The sequence below is a fragment of the Gopherus flavomarginatus genome, chromosome 20 (assembly GCF_025201925.1).
Source record: "Gopherus flavomarginatus isolate rGopFla2 chromosome 20, rGopFla2.mat.asm, whole genome shotgun sequence".
NCBI lineage: Eukaryota > Metazoa > Chordata > Testudines > Testudinidae > Gopherus > Gopherus flavomarginatus.
Window position 1 is genome coordinate 24,615,517 of NC_066636.1, and position 15,804 is coordinate 24,631,320.

Below are 15,804 nucleotides of genomic sequence, written 5' to 3' on the forward strand. Positions count from 1 at the left end.
AAGGGCTGCAGTTCTCCAGGTGGGCTGGGAACTTTAACACAGGGGAAGGGGAGATCTGACCCTCTTAAAGGCAAAGACACAGCCCAGTGTGGACACAGGGAGCAAGCCCTGCAGGGACAGAGCCAGGCTGCCCTGGGGCTGAGCAGGCACCTCCCCTTCTTGTTCCAGTGGAAACCGTCGGGGGCAGAATTCTGGGTCAGGTGGGAGCAAGAGCTCAGCAGGTTGCTGGGCCCAGGGATCACCAAGAGGAGCAGCAGCTCCTCGTTCTGGCTGCAGGCACAAGGTGTCTGAGCCCAGCGAGGGCGGTTCCTGCACCCCTGCTTATGCAGGCACCTCTGTCACGGCCCAAGCAGTGTCCCTTTCTCATTGCAATTTACACAGTTAAATCTGAGCCAGAGCACATATGGGAACCCTGCACCTGGCCATCCCCCGGCAAGGGCTCTTGTGCCACCGCAGATCACGATCGGGCTGCACCAGGCTGCGGCGTCAGTGCCAATGCCGGTGGAAGATGGCAGTGAAACACGGGCGTGAACATGCAGCAAAGCTGGATTCCACCAGTGTCACAGAGGGTGTTAAAGTGCATCGTGCTGCGAGGCGGCGCACAGGACAAAGGGGAGGCAGGTTTAGCTGATGCCACTGGGGCCTCCATAGAGCGAGAGAATGATTATTACAGCCATGAGCCAGCTCGATTAGGATCCTTGCAGACACCCCCAGGAGTCGCATGTGGCCCCAGGTTGCTCTGCTCTTTTTGTTTCCCTCTGCAAGACTCCGAGGGTGGCTCGTCAGATCTCAGTATGACTGTCGGTCCGTGGGTGAAAGATCCCACTGCTGCTCCTTCTGACGGAGCCCTAGGGCCGTCCCCTCACAGGTTCCAGCTCTGCTGGGGGGTGAGAGGCAGCAGATACAGCCGCAGCATGATTAGAAACTGTGTCCAGGCCCCTGGCTGGTGCCCTGGAGCTGATGTGGGGTGGAGGGAGATGAACAGTCCATGTGCAGAATGGAAATGCAAGGCTGGTGCCACGGTCTCTAGGCAGGCAAGAATTAGCCTCCCTGGGGAAAATCTGAAATCAAGCATCTCCTATAAATAGCGCTAATCCTCCAGGCTGCGTGGAAGGGCATGGAGCAGAGGGACAGGCTGAGCACATCCCGCTGCTCCTCTGTAAACAATCAGCCAGTAATTTCTCAGCTTTCCCCCCAGCCAGGCATAGAGGGTCCCAGCCTGCTCCCGAACAGCCAGCCGCTGGCAGATTGCCACTTACACTGCACCCAGCTTTGCCCTCCAGGGGTGCAGGACTAGATTTTAGTGATATTTCAAATCTAAAGATGTTTGAGTATGAAACACCTGTGCCAGATGACCCCCATGGGCTGGAGAACACTGGCCTTGCTGGTCAGCTACCCACTGAGCGGTCAGGATGACGGTCCCACCCCCCAACCGCTCAGCCCAGGGTTCTGCTGCAGAGCAGCTCAGGGACAAGCCCTCTCCTGCCTTTGCACGGTGGCAGAATCCAAAGTCTTGGGGCCCAGCTGGAGCAGAGCCCTGCAACGCCAGCCTAGCGTTCGGAGGCGGAAATCCAGCCTCACCTCCAGGTGCAGCCCAGCTATTGCACACAGCGCCTGGAAAGATAGCAGCGACGCTAGGCAGCCAGGTGGGATGCTGCCCCCATGTGCGCTAGACTGGACGCACGAAGCCAGCTCCCGTTCTCTGTCTACTCCCACCCCTTCGCTTTAAATTGCGGATCAGTCGTGCTTTTGGGTTCTGCTTCTAACTCCTCCCTCACACCCCCCAGACACAGGAGGGTGCAGCGCCAAGCCTTTACTCACCGGGTACATAACAGGGTCCCTTCATGGCATGAGCAGCACCATGCAATGGATGGCGGGCAGGGTGAACTCTGCGCATGCAACGACTGGGTGCTTTGAAGGAGTCTCTTTAGGCTCTTTGCATCATGGTTTCACCGAGTCATTTTCAAGTCCCCCTTGCTTAGCTCTGAAGGCACCTGGTTTCCCAGTGGTTACAGTGGGACCCCATTAAAAATACAAGAGTGGCTGTTGGGTGGCCACGAGGCAAAACCCTACTGCAGAGCAATAGCAATGGGCCCTGCAGGGGATCGAGTGACTCTTCTGCTCCAGCTGGCTGTGGCCAGGAGCCCCAGGCATCAGCAGTTTTGCTGTTTTCCTTAGTTTTCCAAATGGCCTAAGCGTCCGTCGCTGGCACGCCTGGTCACCAGCATCTTCCTCCTGCTCCGAGCCAAGCGAGAACCAGCGGTGCTGCAGGAAGGGGTCTGTTTCGAAGGGAGGCTGTAACTGTTCTGACATGTAATAAAACTGTTCTTGGGCAGGACAGTCTCCGTCTTAAATAAGCTTGAGCTCAAATGTAACAGCAACCTGTGCTATGGGGCCGCGCGGGGCAGGTGCTGCCCTCCCAGCCTCTCTGTTACCAGGACAGTCGGTCAGCCGCACACGGCACCTCATGGAGACGTCCGTTAGCAGCACTCCCAGCACGATGAAACCCACAGGGCGGCGACTCACACGGTCAGAGTTCCTTCACATCTAGCTGGGGGGCTGCCTGACAAGGCCCCACGCCCCAAGGGCCCTGGGCTCGCCCACTCTGGCACTGCTCCGGGAGTTAGAGAATTACTCCCCGCCCCCCTCTCCAGGAGGGGGGAGCCCAACCCCTCAGCCAATCCCCAAGGCAGCCGGGCAAGTTTAAGGGCAGACTGTTAATGTGGAGGGTGATCAGCCACTGGAACCAGGGGAGAGGTGGAGTCGATCTGCTGAGGACTTCGGATCCAGCTTGCCATGCGTTAGCCAGACACGAGTCACTGGGCTGACACTGCCTGGGCTGTGTCACCCAGGAGGTCAGACTGGATGGTCCCTTCTGGCCTTTAAATCCATGAGTTGCCAACTGTCTCCCCTGTGTGTGTGTGGGGGGGAGTTATTGCCTGGGGCTATGCAGGTAAGTGCCCAGGGATGGACAGAAGGGTGCCCCTAGCTCCAGTGATGGCAGAGCAAGCCTGGAGCCAGGGACGACGTCACTTCAGAATTCACTCGAGAACTTTGAGGGGGGAGAGATTTAATCTGCCCCGGCAGAGCTGCTCCTCTGCACAGACCTGCCATCCAGAGGCAGAGCCCCACCTGGTTTGAACTCAGCGTGGGACATGGTGCAGCCGTCAGCACTTGTCCAGCTGATGATCAAATAACTCCACCCTTTCTCTTCTGAGCGACTCCATCTCCATGCTCGCTGCCATTTAACACCAGCTTTGGCCCCCCTGTTCGTGTCCCAGGAATTAAACAACCCACAGGGCGGAGCTGTTTAACAATACAGATTTTTTTTTATTTTTATGCGGAATGTTAGGACTTCAAATCATCAATACCGAGGGGCACTTAAAAGCAGACTTACAAAAATTAAAATAAAATAAAAAGGAGGGTTACAGTTCTCCCATGAATAAATTTACATTTGTTTCCATTCAGCTCCCCGGAACCAGTGCGACAAGAGAAGGAATCCGACACTACAGAAAAGAAAGGGGGTGAGGGTAGGACGAGTTTGCAGGAGACAGTCCCCAAATGATGCACAACGGGAATTGCTCTGACCCGCTGACAGTGCAACTAATTACAAATAAAATAAATGGGGGAAGGGTGGAGATGGCACAAGAAGATGCCAGAACTGTGGAGTAAGAACAGGTCTGGGTCTCCCTTCAATTACTTTAGAGGGGCAGCCCACCCCCTGCCCTGCCCCCAGCCTCCTGCACTGCAACGTACTTGACCGCTCACAGTGCCACTCAATTCCGGAGCAATCCATTCGCCCCTTCCCCCAGGACCAGGCTAACCCAGACTAGCTTCTGACAAAGCCCAGGCCAGCTCAGGCCAAACACAACCGACCTCTGGAGCAAGCTGACCCCATGGCCCGGGGCCTGGGATTCTAGGTCCAGGCAGGCTGGATGGGACTGGGTCCATTAGCTGAGAGGCCTGTGCTTCCTCCAAGAAGGAAGAAGAAATTTGCTGGCCCTGCTAGCACCGCACCGGCAGGCAGCCCCACGCCCACCGTTCCCCAGGGCTACCCAGACACAGGCCTGCAGAGAGGGCAGGCAGGCGCATAGCCACCAATCAGCGTTCCCAGCGCAGACAGAACCTGCCTTAGATCCCATCACCCACGAAGGTGTCTTAGATTCCTGCAAACAACCAAGAGGAGAGGCTGGCTGGGCCCGAGGCCTGTGGACAAGCTAAAATTAATGACCGTTTCAAGGCAGGGTTTAAAAACGGGGGCCAGGCTCTAAAAGATCCCTGGTCCCATTTCAGTAAAGGGCTGTACTGCAGCCGAACCAGCCATGGGCTAGTCAGGAAACTGGTCCAAGGAGCGTTTGGGGTGAGGAGGAAAAGCTCCACTTCACTGATGCGCGTTTTAAAGTGGTGCCACCCTAACTGGCAAGTCTGGGACACCCACCCTTGGGTGCCACTCGCCTCCCTCGCAGGGGGACGTGTCCAGCAGGGTTTTAGAATGGCCCATCTCAGCAGGACTCCAGAAACCAAGACCCAACCCTCATAATCAACCGGGTATCTCAGACAAGGCTACCACACCAAAGCCAGGAACACGCCTGCTAACTATGGAGATCTAGATCAGGTCGTACATGCAATCTGCCACTAGCCCTGAGCTCCTCACGACTCGTGCTATGCCCTAGGGCAGATCCCAGAATTAAATAGCAGTTGCAAGAGATCACCTTGTCTTCAAACCAATTTGTGCCAACCCAGCAGGACTGCTGGGAAGAAAAAGTCCCAGGGAGTTTACCAATAGCTGCAGGAATCATCTTGCAAATCAGAGGGAAGTGTTGAGGGAGAGGATATGAGGCTGGGAAGTACCCACATACTGTTTAAAATGATCCAATCGAGACAACGCATCTGACAAGTGAAAAGCTGAGTTCCCCCCAGCTGCTGTGATGAAGGGACACAGGAGCAGGCTTCCCTGTGGTTTCATTTAAATGCATGGACAGTGTGGATTCCCTTGTCCAAACACTCACACGCTCGCGTCTCCTCACCACCATGTGCCGAGTGTACACTCACGTCGAAAGAATGCAATATGAATGCAGCAGTCCCTTCCAGCAGAATCACGTGCTGCCAGGATAATCAAAAGGAGGAGAGACCCAGGGGAATTCACAATCCTAGTCAACGCTACTGGCTCCATTTAAAACAACAAAAGAAGAAAACAAAAGAACACACAGACACACACACAGAAGGCAGCTCATTATGCCTCGACGAGAGAGAAGTTCTCCTCTTCCTGGGGTTTGCAGATCCAGCTCCCATAGCTCATCTCCTCCAGCGCCGTGAAGAAGTGCTGCTTGGCTCCCTGGTAGGCTGAGGCTGCCTCCTTGGCATCCGAGTACAGCACAAGGTTCTGCAGGTCTTTGCGGTCAGCCTTGGCACAAAGCTGCTGGAACAGAGCAAACATGCTCCTCTTGGACACGCGGGACACCTCGAGCTTTGGTCTGGAAAGGGGAAGGACACGAACAGAATGAAAACCCCAGGGACTGGAGCTGGGGCAAGGAGGCAAACAGCTGCTGAGGATGTAGGGCACGGTCCTGCCATCGGATCCGGGCGGGCAGAGTCTGGGCTGTAACTGTACCCAAGGGTAACAACGAGCAAAGCGATGCAGCACCCGGGATCACACAGCAGCTACGCCTTGCAGCGCCTGGGATACCCTAACACGTGGGCAGAAGGGTAATGGTCACCAGAGATCACCAGTAGAGTCAGGAACAGAACTCAGGAGGCCCATGTGTGGACAGGGCGCGCTCTGGGGCAGTGACTGTCTTTTGCTCTGTGCCTGTTTAGCACAATTGGGCCCCCTACACAGGCCTGGTCCACAACCGACAAGAACATTTCACAGGGAAAATCTGCCTCCAAACTGTTTATCTAAACGTTTCCACTCTAGCGACCAAGAGCGGCTGCCGCAGTGAAAGCCCAGCGCTCTGCCCCTTGCGTGCCAGGGCTTCCGCTGGACTTGTCAGAGTGCTCTGGCTACTGGGGCTGGGAAACGAAGGTCCCACTGGCAGGACAGCTCCGTGCGTGGGAGCAATTGGAGCCGCGTGCCCAGTGACTGAGACCAGCTGGTGGCGAGTCTGTTCTGATTGTGATGAATCCCCATTTTAGCTGGGGTTGGGGGTCCAGTCCCCCAGGTCCTCCCACACTGCAGGGACAGCACGGAGAACCGGCCCCTTCACACGCTCCCCTAGAGCCAGCCTCTGGCAAGGCGTCAAAGCTCACCCGTCAACTTTGCCTTTTGTGCCATCCAGGACTTCCACCTCGCTTCCATCGGCAAGACACCAGTTCACACTCGACTCCTTGGTCTTGCCCGTCTGCCTGGCGGAGTCGTACACGCTAACTCTCCCCACCTAGGTGGCCAGAGGGAGACAAGCGGGTTGGCCCAGCAGACTATGTGGCACATGCACACAGCTGGGAGGGGTGCATGGTTCTCAGCACTGGCAGGCGGGTAATGCAGCTGAAGCCTCTCACCTGTGGCCCCACTAGCGACCTGCCAGCTGGAGTGCCTGGCAATTGCTTTGCATTCTAGCTCCCCCCACCGGCAAAGCATTTATGATGTTTCTCAATCTCAGCTACGCCACGCACCAATTCAAAGATCGTCCCACGACACCCTCAAGAGAGAGATGGGTCACCGGGGCTCTGGTTAGACCTGGCATGCATGAACTCCGGAGAGTCCCCTGAGTCGTGCCCAGGCACCATCGTATGCACAAAGGTCTCATTAACCGTTCACACCTGGCCAGATGTGGCAGCGGGCTGAAAGATAGAGAAGCCCAGAGCCAGCCACTATGATCTGTCTGTCCTGAGCCAGGTCTCTGGTCCCACAAATACCAGAAGGAAGTTAAACTTTCCTGCTACAGCTGGAAGGTGGCAGGTCACTGAGCATTAACCATCTGGCAGGTAGTCTACCGAGTCCCACTAATACAGAATGCACCAGTGCAGACGGCTGGACCCTTGTGCAGAGGAGAGAATGGAACCATTAAGAGCTGCCAGCCTACGGTACCTCGGGATGTTTAACATGATACGGAGCCTGGAGACCCGCTTCAAACGTGCTCCCGTCTCTTGACATGCGGCAGCAGATTGCACGTGTCAGGTGACCCTGGCTGTACAGGTAACCTGGGAAAAGCACATGCAGGCATTAGGAAACAGAGCAGCTGCATTGTTAATGGGCAGGCAGAAATCTGAGAAGATGCACCGCTCTGCTCAGAAAGCCTGAGGCGGGAAAGGTTCAGGACAGCAATTTTCCTACGACTAGACACGTCCTTGGTCATTAATATGTGAAGGGTTCAGTTTTACAGATTGCAACATCTGTGGCCATAAAACATTTACAGGCAGCTTCGGCCTCCCCCTCATCCTCACACATCCAAACGAAGACCCAAGGAGAAAATCCCCACGTATCCCTGTGGTTAAAATCCACAAGGTCCCATGTGTTTCCTAATGGTGCACCTCTGCTGGAATCAACATTTTAGCCTTCGGTTCCCACGCCCCCGCTGAATTTCTTTTCCATTACTGCAGTAAGGAGGTTACTGGCACTTGGCGTACGCAGCCCAGCTCCTGAATGCACTGAGAGCACAGTGTGCGCAGGGTTTCCTACCGAGCGTAACGGAGCTGAGGTACACTGGCTGCATGAAATGCGACAACAACGCCCCTTGCAGGCCAAGCACGTTCCAGCGCAGGATTTTGTCACTGCAGGACATGGTGCGCAGCCTCTCCCCATGCTGGATCCCATCCCACGTAGGCACAATGTCACTCGACTCCACGGGAATGGTGCCTTCCCCTGCGGGAGAGGAAAGGAAAGTGAATTAGCAAAGAGCCAGCCAGCCCACACCACTACAAACCTCCCTGCCACCAAGGGCGCAGGCTACGCTCCATGAGCTCCCTGGAGTGAACATGCACACCTCCGAGACGCCAAGACCCCACGCAGACAGAGGACAACATGCTCCTGCATGCCAGGTTCTGCTGGGAAAGCTCTCGTGCCAAGCAGACAGAGAGAGCTGGGTAGACTAGAGAGAGGCAGGTTTTCACACGGCTGAAGCCCAATTAGCTTGCGCTTGGAAAGGAGGTCAGTGCCACATGAGTGTGGATGCTGGATTCACACAAAAGCACTGAGGGCAGAGAGTGACTTTCCACCCACACGGCCCCCACCCCCCACCCACTTCACCCATCCTCTAACCCTCTCGGTCTTCACCCACTATATCCTCAGGCAGCAACAAGCACCAATGGAAGAAAGGCCTGCAGGACGACATCACCTCTCCAGTGCCTAACCCTGTGGGCGCTCAGACTCCCGGGGATACACGCTAACCCCCTCCCCATACTAGCTCCCCTCTCCATCTCCTGCAGCTCTCTGTCTGACACAGGAGAGCGGAGGGTCTGGTCCTCTCCTAGGGAGGTAGCTGCGAAACGCCTAGCCTTTGGCCTCAGGGCTCTGATTCTCCAAATCACGTTACCATGTGGAAGAGCTTAATGGAGCTAAGCCCCGCATCTGGCCAGGGGTTATCAGCAGGGAGCACTTCCCGCAGTGGATCCTCCGTGTGACTGGAAGATATAGACGCCGGCACCCTCGGCACTGCAGCACGCTCGGCACGAGGGCCCTTGAGGCTTTGCAAGACTCACCATTCTCCACCTTGGTGCGCAGTTTACCCTGCTTGGGATTCTCAAAGAGAGGCTGATGCTGGCTCTCCCCCGCCGTGCTTGCCTGGTCACTGCAGGATTTATCGAAGAGGGCCCCATCTCCACAAGGCGCTGTGCTAGAAACAAACCAACAGCCCCTGTCGAGTTAGTCTAAACCCAAAGGACCTGGAAATAATGCAGGCCATGCGAGACTCCTCTGCTGGCTCAGCACGACAGTTACTGCCCTGGGGGAGTTTGTTATTGAGGTCTGCTCTAGTCACTGCCACTCCAGACTGGTCCATACGTGCAGCTTTACCTTTACTTCCTGAGCTCCCGTTGGTGTGGGAGGACACATACATTACAGATTTAAAGCCCCCTGAATGCTATAGAAGAGTGAGGTATCAACAGCATCATTCCATGACAGCGTGCACCATGCAGCCCTCTCAGAAAGCCACTGCAACCCCTACCATCCAGCACCCAAACCTATTGGTACACGGGGACTGGGAAGGTCAGGGGACAGCCTGGGGCTCACGCCCAATCAGCAGACCCAGATCAGCCAGGGCAGATTAATGGGGTGGCCTCAGGAAAGCTTAGCAGTGCTATGCGCCGTGCAGACCTGACATAGAGGTGAAAGGTAACGTCGTCTTTTATTTTGAGCCTGTTTTCTCCTGCTGACTCAAATATGCTCTGTTCTGCGGAGGAGGGATCGGCGGGATTGTACTTCATCAGCTCACTGTAGAGAAACCTGGAAACAAACACGATGGGTCAGAAGATGGCCTCGTTCCAGAGGTCAGAACCACCCCAACCCCCACATGTGACCAGGACAGGCAGTGCCCCAACCGCAGTCTCTGTTGAAGGTGGAAAAGAGCTCCAGTGATACACATGATGTGGTTAGCTCTGTCTGTCAGTTGGGCGCATGAGGGCAGGAAACCCAGGAGAGGTTTCAGCCCAGAAGCCAAGGACTGAACAGGTAACAGAGCTCAAACTCCCCACAGGTCAGTGGAGAGGGATACTTGTAGGAGAACGTGGGATGCTACAGTCACGCAAACCCTTCCTTGTAAGACAGTGTCATCGTGCTTCACAGCCAGATAGATGTTGGCAACCACGGCTCCTAGGCACCAGTGTTCTCTGCAGAAACCGACGCTGGCTGTGCTCCTGGAGAGGGGTTTGCCTGCTAGGCAGAGGTCCAGGACAATACAGGCAGCTGGGTGCTCCCTTTCGTGCCTTTCTCCTGAGACTCCCTCCAAACAGAGAATAAAGATTCCCCTGTTTCTCACCTCATGAAGCCTCGTCGGGAAATGATTTCTGCATGGCAGTCATTCACAGTCTCTCCCTTCAGGCTCAGCTCCTCCCCCTTCACGCAGCGATTACCTAGAGGGGAGGGAGGAAGAGTCTCACAATGCCAACGCATGGGTGGGCTCCTTTGAAAAGGCAGTGTTTGATCTCACCAAGTCTTACTGCTCTGGGCTCCTAAGCACCGTGGCCCCAGTTACCGGGGATCATTATCCCGGCCAAGTCCATCAGAAATGAACAGGACAGAATTCTACTCCACACAGAAATCGCTTGCCTCCTTTTATGAGCAGCACAAATCTAGAACTACCCAGCTTGACGTCAGTGTCCCTTCAAACCCGGAGGCCTCAGCTGCCCATCCTCTGAGGGGAGGCAAAGCAGTGCCAACTACCTAAGGAGAGGGGGATTTAGAAATCTAAAGCTGAGGGCAGCCTTAGGAGCTCATGCTGTTTGACGCCAGGAGGGAAGATCCATGCGCTGATGCACAGGCTAGCGCGTAGCAGTGCAAGCAAAGATTACGAGCGATACAGCTGAAAGCACGTTCGCTTTGTTTTCTCCTTTTGTAACTAGTTCCCTGGTGACACCGAGGGAACATTCTTTAACCCCGTAGGATGTTGAGAGGAGACTGTGTCCCACTCTCCCTGAAGGGGCCCATAGGAATGGCCAGTGCCTACTTCTAGTAAGAAACGTATCTAGCCAGGGAGTCTGAGTTCGATGCATGCTGGAAGCAGTGGCTCATACCCGTGCCAATGCTGACTACAACTCCCAGGCCCTCTTCTCCTCGCCTCATGATGATTGCAGCCAGGATCTTCCGTCCGAGTAGGCTGTGCTGGATGCGAGCAGTGAGGGCGTTGAAGCGCTGGTGGCTCAGCATCGCTATCTGATCATGCAGGGTACTGCCGCTCACCGGGAGCTGGAAGGGGCACACAACACCAGCATTGCTAAGGGATCACACGCAGGTTATTCATTGACATAAATAAAGACTGGAGAAGGAAGCCAACCAGAAAGACAGCTGTTCAGTGGGAGGGCAGAATCCAGAGAGCACAAATGCCAAGGGAAAGAGCAGGTGAGTTTGCCATGGGCTAGAACAGCACAAAAGGCCAATGCAGTTTTGGGTTGCAAACGCAGAGATTACCACGGCGTGGAAGGGACACCTCTTTAGAGAACTCTGCTGCACCCACACTCGGCTCTGAGCCCCGCATCAGTGGATAGTCTTGCTTCCTGACAGCAAGGTGTACTGGGGTGAGGAACAGTCTCTCCAGGGAAGGACTGGAAACCCCAATCACGGAGAACGTTCAAAACTGAAGAGTAAGAAACAATTCTGTCCCAGCTCCCTGGGACTTAGCTGGTAGGATCTCTGTCACCAGTGCCTAAGGAATTCTTCCTCTGGGTGCTTGTGGGAAGAGTGTACGGTGCGCACCTGGCTGCCTTCTCGGGCACTGCTCTGAATCCGCTTTTATTAGGCAAGATCTCATCTGCCAGGATCAGCTCTGCAGCAGAGAACACACATCTTAGGAGATCGCAGAGCTCAGAGCAGGACTCAGAATGGCACAGAACTAGGACATCAATTCTGCCAGAATTAGAGCTTTGTTCACAGCCCCTTTGGAGCTGCAGTGCGATATCTGAAGGTGCCATAAGGCGGCGTAAGACTGACTGAACTTGGAATGCGGAATCACAGTGAGTGCTCTTGCTCTTACCCACAGGACTATGCTTCAGCGCTCAGGGATCAGAGTTTGGGGCTATTTCAGTCCAGCACCAGATGCTGGCAGGAGGCAGGGTCAGAGTATGTGTGTGTCTAGCACCTGCCAGGAAAGGATAACAGACCCAGCTTGGCCCTACCTTTACAAGTTGCTGATCTGCAGGGGGTAGCTTTGGGACAAAAGGACAAGTGACAGCCTAGCTCTGGGGAGAGAGAAATTACCTCTGTGATGCTCGGTCCTTCGGTGCGCTCAGCCTTCTCCGTTTCCCCAATCAGGACTCTGAGTGCCGCATCAGCTGCTTCCTGCTTGCCTTGCTTTTTGTTGTGTGCAGTCACGGCTGGGAACCAACGGCCTCCCACCTTGGCCTGGTAGACAAACCTGCAGAGGGAGCAGCAGCATGTCACTGGGAAAGCAAGGTTTAAAAACCAAGTGGTTTTTATTTGTACCTGCCAGCTGTAGGAAGGTGGATGACGCTCTGACAGTAGCTAGCTCTGTTACCAGCCTGCAGCTTTCACTGGGAATTTGCTATCTTAGGCAGGAGTCTGCACTTACTTCAGGAGGGCACAGACGGTGCCAGTTTTGTCATGGACATTCACAGCGACTTACTTCGGATCGTGAGGCGGTCCCGTCTGATCGACCATTTTGAACTCTGCTGCAAACCCGTTGGAACGGGCGTATTCCAGCAGGCCACTGATGGGATTGGCATTGAGGTATTTGATCAGCTCCCCGACGCCCTTGGCTTTTGCTGCCTTTGACTCATCCGGATTCAGAGGCTGGGCAACAGGTGGATCCAGGGACGGCTCACTCAGGACCTCTCCGGAGGGCTAAAGAAGAGTTAGACAAGAGGAGCCAGTTAAATAGTTAGTAGTATGTACTACAGCAGGGTAACTGCCACAGCCAGCCCGGGGTAAAATCCTACTGGAGGGAGGAGTAAAGGATGCAAGGTGTTTCTACCTGTTCTGGAAAGAACTGGCCCCCAGCTTCCCCACGGAGGATCTTCACAGCAACCTCAGCTGCCATCTGCTTTGCTCCCTTCTTGCTGTTGGCTACCACCGTGGGGAATGTCTGCTCACCCACCTTCACGCAGTATTTGAACCTGGCAGGATGTTACACCATGAGAAGAATGTTAAAGCAGCCGCTTCGGTCTGCTCTTTGCACCAACTCCCAGGTCAAGTCGGGCTAAAGATGCACAAGGAACATTTCCAAGTTATCAGCAGTTTAAGAGCATCAGGATGACTGGATGCTCCAAAAGCACTGGTGTGGCACTGCCATGCATGGTATTCAGGACTGGCCCCTGAGCTCCGAACCTGTCCTTGGGTTGCAGACACCCAGCCTCCCAGGAGGAAGGCATTCCTTGACCTCTCTCTGGGGCACATAGGGCCTCGGGGGAGCCAGGTCCAGACGTCTTTGAGCAAGATGAGCACTCAGGTAACACAGTGAAGTGTATGGGAACCTGGACAGATGTGGTAACGTGGCTGGTTCCTCTGACTGGAGAGGAAATAAAGAGAAGAATCCCTACCCCCCCCCCCAATTAACACTATGTGCCATACTTGGGGTCATGGGGTGGTCCCTCCTGAGACAGCAGCTGGAATTCACATGTGCTCCCTGATTTCTGTCCATATTCCATTAATATGCTGATGGGGTTCTTCCCGGACGACAAGTGTAGCTGTGCCACTGCAGACGAAGGCTCTGGCTCTGGGTGTGCAGGCTACAGTGAGATACAGAGAGGTGACTCAGCCGAACTCCCACTCACAGGCTGCTGTTGTCAGGCACTAGCCCAGGGGCTGCAACCTTCTGTCAACTCGGAGATGCTAACTACAGGACAAAGCCAACCCGGCCAAGAGCACCACATTGCAACAAGAGCATGGCAGCTTCACATCTGTGGTTCTGCTTCCGCACCCCTTTGTGTACTCAAAAGAAGCCACTTTTGCGACAAGCAAGAGAAGTGTGAGGCCTTTGGTGGAATGTTCTGCCCATTCTGGGCAATCCCCAAATAGCACCTGAGAGTGCCAATTCCGGAAAGAGAAAGGCGGGGTGCCCTCATACAGGCTTGAAACAGTTTCCCCACACTCAATTTGGAATCACATTTCCTTTTGGGAAGGGACAATCTCTAGCTCCTTTACATCACCCTCCCCTGACAGCTAGTGCTGGGCCAGCCTGCCCCAAATACTGTCTTGACACTGCATCTGTGAATGGCAAATCTCAGCAGCAGCAGAGGACAGCTCTTCTGGGAGAGAAGGGCTATGAACACAGGCATCAAGGCACTGATTTCAGCCTGAATGTCGCCCAGAACAAATAGTGTGGGACTCACCAACTCTGCTTCTGAGCTGTCTGGGACAAATGACTCCTCCCCTTCCATGCCATCCTCCCCTTGGTTCTCAGCTTCGCGCATCAGGATTTTCATGGCATTGGCAGCTGCCTCTTGCTTGGCCAGTTTTTTGCTACCTGCTTCTGCTGGTGGGAACCGGCGCCCGTTTATCACGGCCTGGAACTTAAATCTTTGTAGAGGAAGAGACAAGGACAAACATGTGACCGGTCACTCCAGATACCAGCCTGCCCCTCCTGCACTACGCCTCTAGCCTAGCTCTTGGAACTCTAGTGTGAAGGGGCTGCTGGTTCCCGTGGTGCGGAAGCAAACGGGTCAAGGCTGCAGAAGGGCCAGACTTTGGTGCAGGCCTTCAGAGGCTTCATTTCGAAGTTTACACAGCCTTCCACAGCAGATGTGGTGGCACAGACCCCAATGAGTTTAGCCCTAATGCTGCAGAACGAGTCTCCTTGGTCCAGAGGCCGCATGAGTCATTAACTCATTGGCTGTTCTCACCGCACAGAGTGCAAATCCAAGACAGTCTCCGGCATGGGGGAAAGGAAGGTTGAAAGCCGGTCAGGCAGCAGTCTGAATTGTCACATCTGGGCCTAGTCACTTTGTCCCTCAGACAGGATCTGAGCTGCCTGCCAACTCTCTGCACAGCATCTTTGCCGGGCACTTCCTCGTTTAAATCTTTTGTCTTTGACAGATGTCCCTGCCTCTCTCTCAGGGGCAGACCCCAATGACAGCTTAGGCCAGCTAAATTTCTTTATGTCACCCAGCCTTTTGCAGAGGTGGACTCCTCTCAGGAAAAAGCAGTTTGAACTGGATCTAGGGGCAGGCCGTTGAGGCTAACTCCATTCAGACCTTTCCCTAAAGAGAAAGCTTGGATTTTGTCTTTGGGAAGGAGGCCAGTTTTCCCGTCTAGTGGGCCTATTGACATATTCCAGTGTGGCATAAACGGTGCTTTGCACTGTCACATCAGTGCCCAGGAATGGCCACAATATCAAAAAGTATCCTCAACAGAGTATCATAAAGGCCCAGAAAAAAATCCCATTCTGTGACTGCAAGTGCCATGCTCCGCCTTTGCTCGTAGGGACGGAGGATGCTTCGAACTGCCATGGCAATGAGATGCTTGCAGCGAATGACGAGCTGCAGAGCTGCTAACAAGGGGCTCCATGCAGTGCAAATGGTGTTGGGATCAGAAAAGAGACCTAAGGGCCCGAAACCACAGGAAACCTGGAGGACATTTTTCCCCCTTGTCCCAGTAAGTTGCTGCAGAGGATTTCCCACTCCTGGGCAGAGACATCAGCTTCTGTTCATCCGTACTCAGGGGGAACTCTCTCTCTAAAGCAGGGGGTCTCAGACTGGGGGGTCGCACGAGCCGCCAGCCTCCACCCCAAACCCTGCTTTGCCTCCAGCATTTATAATGGTGTTAAATATACAAACGGGTTGAACTCAGAGGCTTGCTATGAGAAAGGGGTCACCAGTACAATAGCTTGAGAACCACTGCTCTAGAGGTTATTTTCCTCTATTTCCCCTGCCTTTACTGACTTCCCCTCATTTTACTCTTATTCCAGTCCTTCTAGAGGCAACTCTAGTGTCAACTGAGAGCAGAATTCGGTCCTTTACACTCTCAGCTGCTTTCGGTTTCCTTTCCAGCTGAACCATTCAGCAGTGTGAAATAGCAGGAAGGACAGCACTGCGTGTTCCTTTTCTGTCCTGCTCACTGGGGACTGGGGGGTTTCTGAGGGAAAGAGCTGATTGTTTTGGTGAATGGTCTTTTCTGTTTTAGTTGAGGGATCTTGAGTCCTTTGGCTGAGGCACATGAACCGTGCGGGTGATGAGACTGGCTGTCACAGGAGGAAGCACAGC

The 15,804-nt window shown here is 54.5% G+C and overlaps 1 protein-coding gene across 3 annotated transcripts in view; it reads right to left on the reverse strand.

The window, feature by feature from the left end:
• Positions 1 to 3,303: 3,303 nt before the first annotated feature.
• ADAR (adenosine deaminase RNA specific) overlaps positions 3,304 to 15,804 on the reverse strand; it is a 30,873-nt gene continuing 18,372 nt past the window's right edge. For all 3 annotated transcript variants that reach the window (XM_050930044.1, XM_050930045.1, XM_050930043.1), the window contains exons 3-15: positions 13,936 to 14,122; positions 13,175 to 13,332; positions 12,579 to 12,720; positions 12,231 to 12,448; positions 11,846 to 12,002; positions 10,666 to 10,837; positions 9,912 to 10,005; positions 9,251 to 9,379; positions 8,638 to 8,771; positions 7,619 to 7,801; positions 7,028 to 7,140; positions 6,250 to 6,377; positions 3,304 to 5,474 (exon numbers count right to left, since the gene is read on the reverse strand). In XM_050930044.1, the coding sequence (XP_050786001.1) occupies positions 5,234 to 5,474; positions 6,250 to 6,377; positions 7,028 to 7,140; positions 7,619 to 7,801; positions 8,638 to 8,771; positions 9,251 to 9,379; positions 9,912 to 10,005; positions 10,666 to 10,837; positions 11,846 to 12,002; positions 12,231 to 12,448; positions 12,579 to 12,720; positions 13,175 to 13,332; positions 13,936 to 14,122 (2,056 nt within the window). In that variant the 3' untranslated portion in view covers positions 3,304 to 5,233. The remainder of the gene's footprint in view (positions 5,475 to 6,249; positions 6,378 to 7,027; positions 7,141 to 7,618; positions 7,802 to 8,637; positions 8,772 to 9,250; positions 9,380 to 9,911; positions 10,006 to 10,665; positions 10,838 to 11,845; positions 12,003 to 12,230; positions 12,449 to 12,578; positions 12,721 to 13,174; positions 13,333 to 13,935; positions 14,123 to 15,804) is intronic.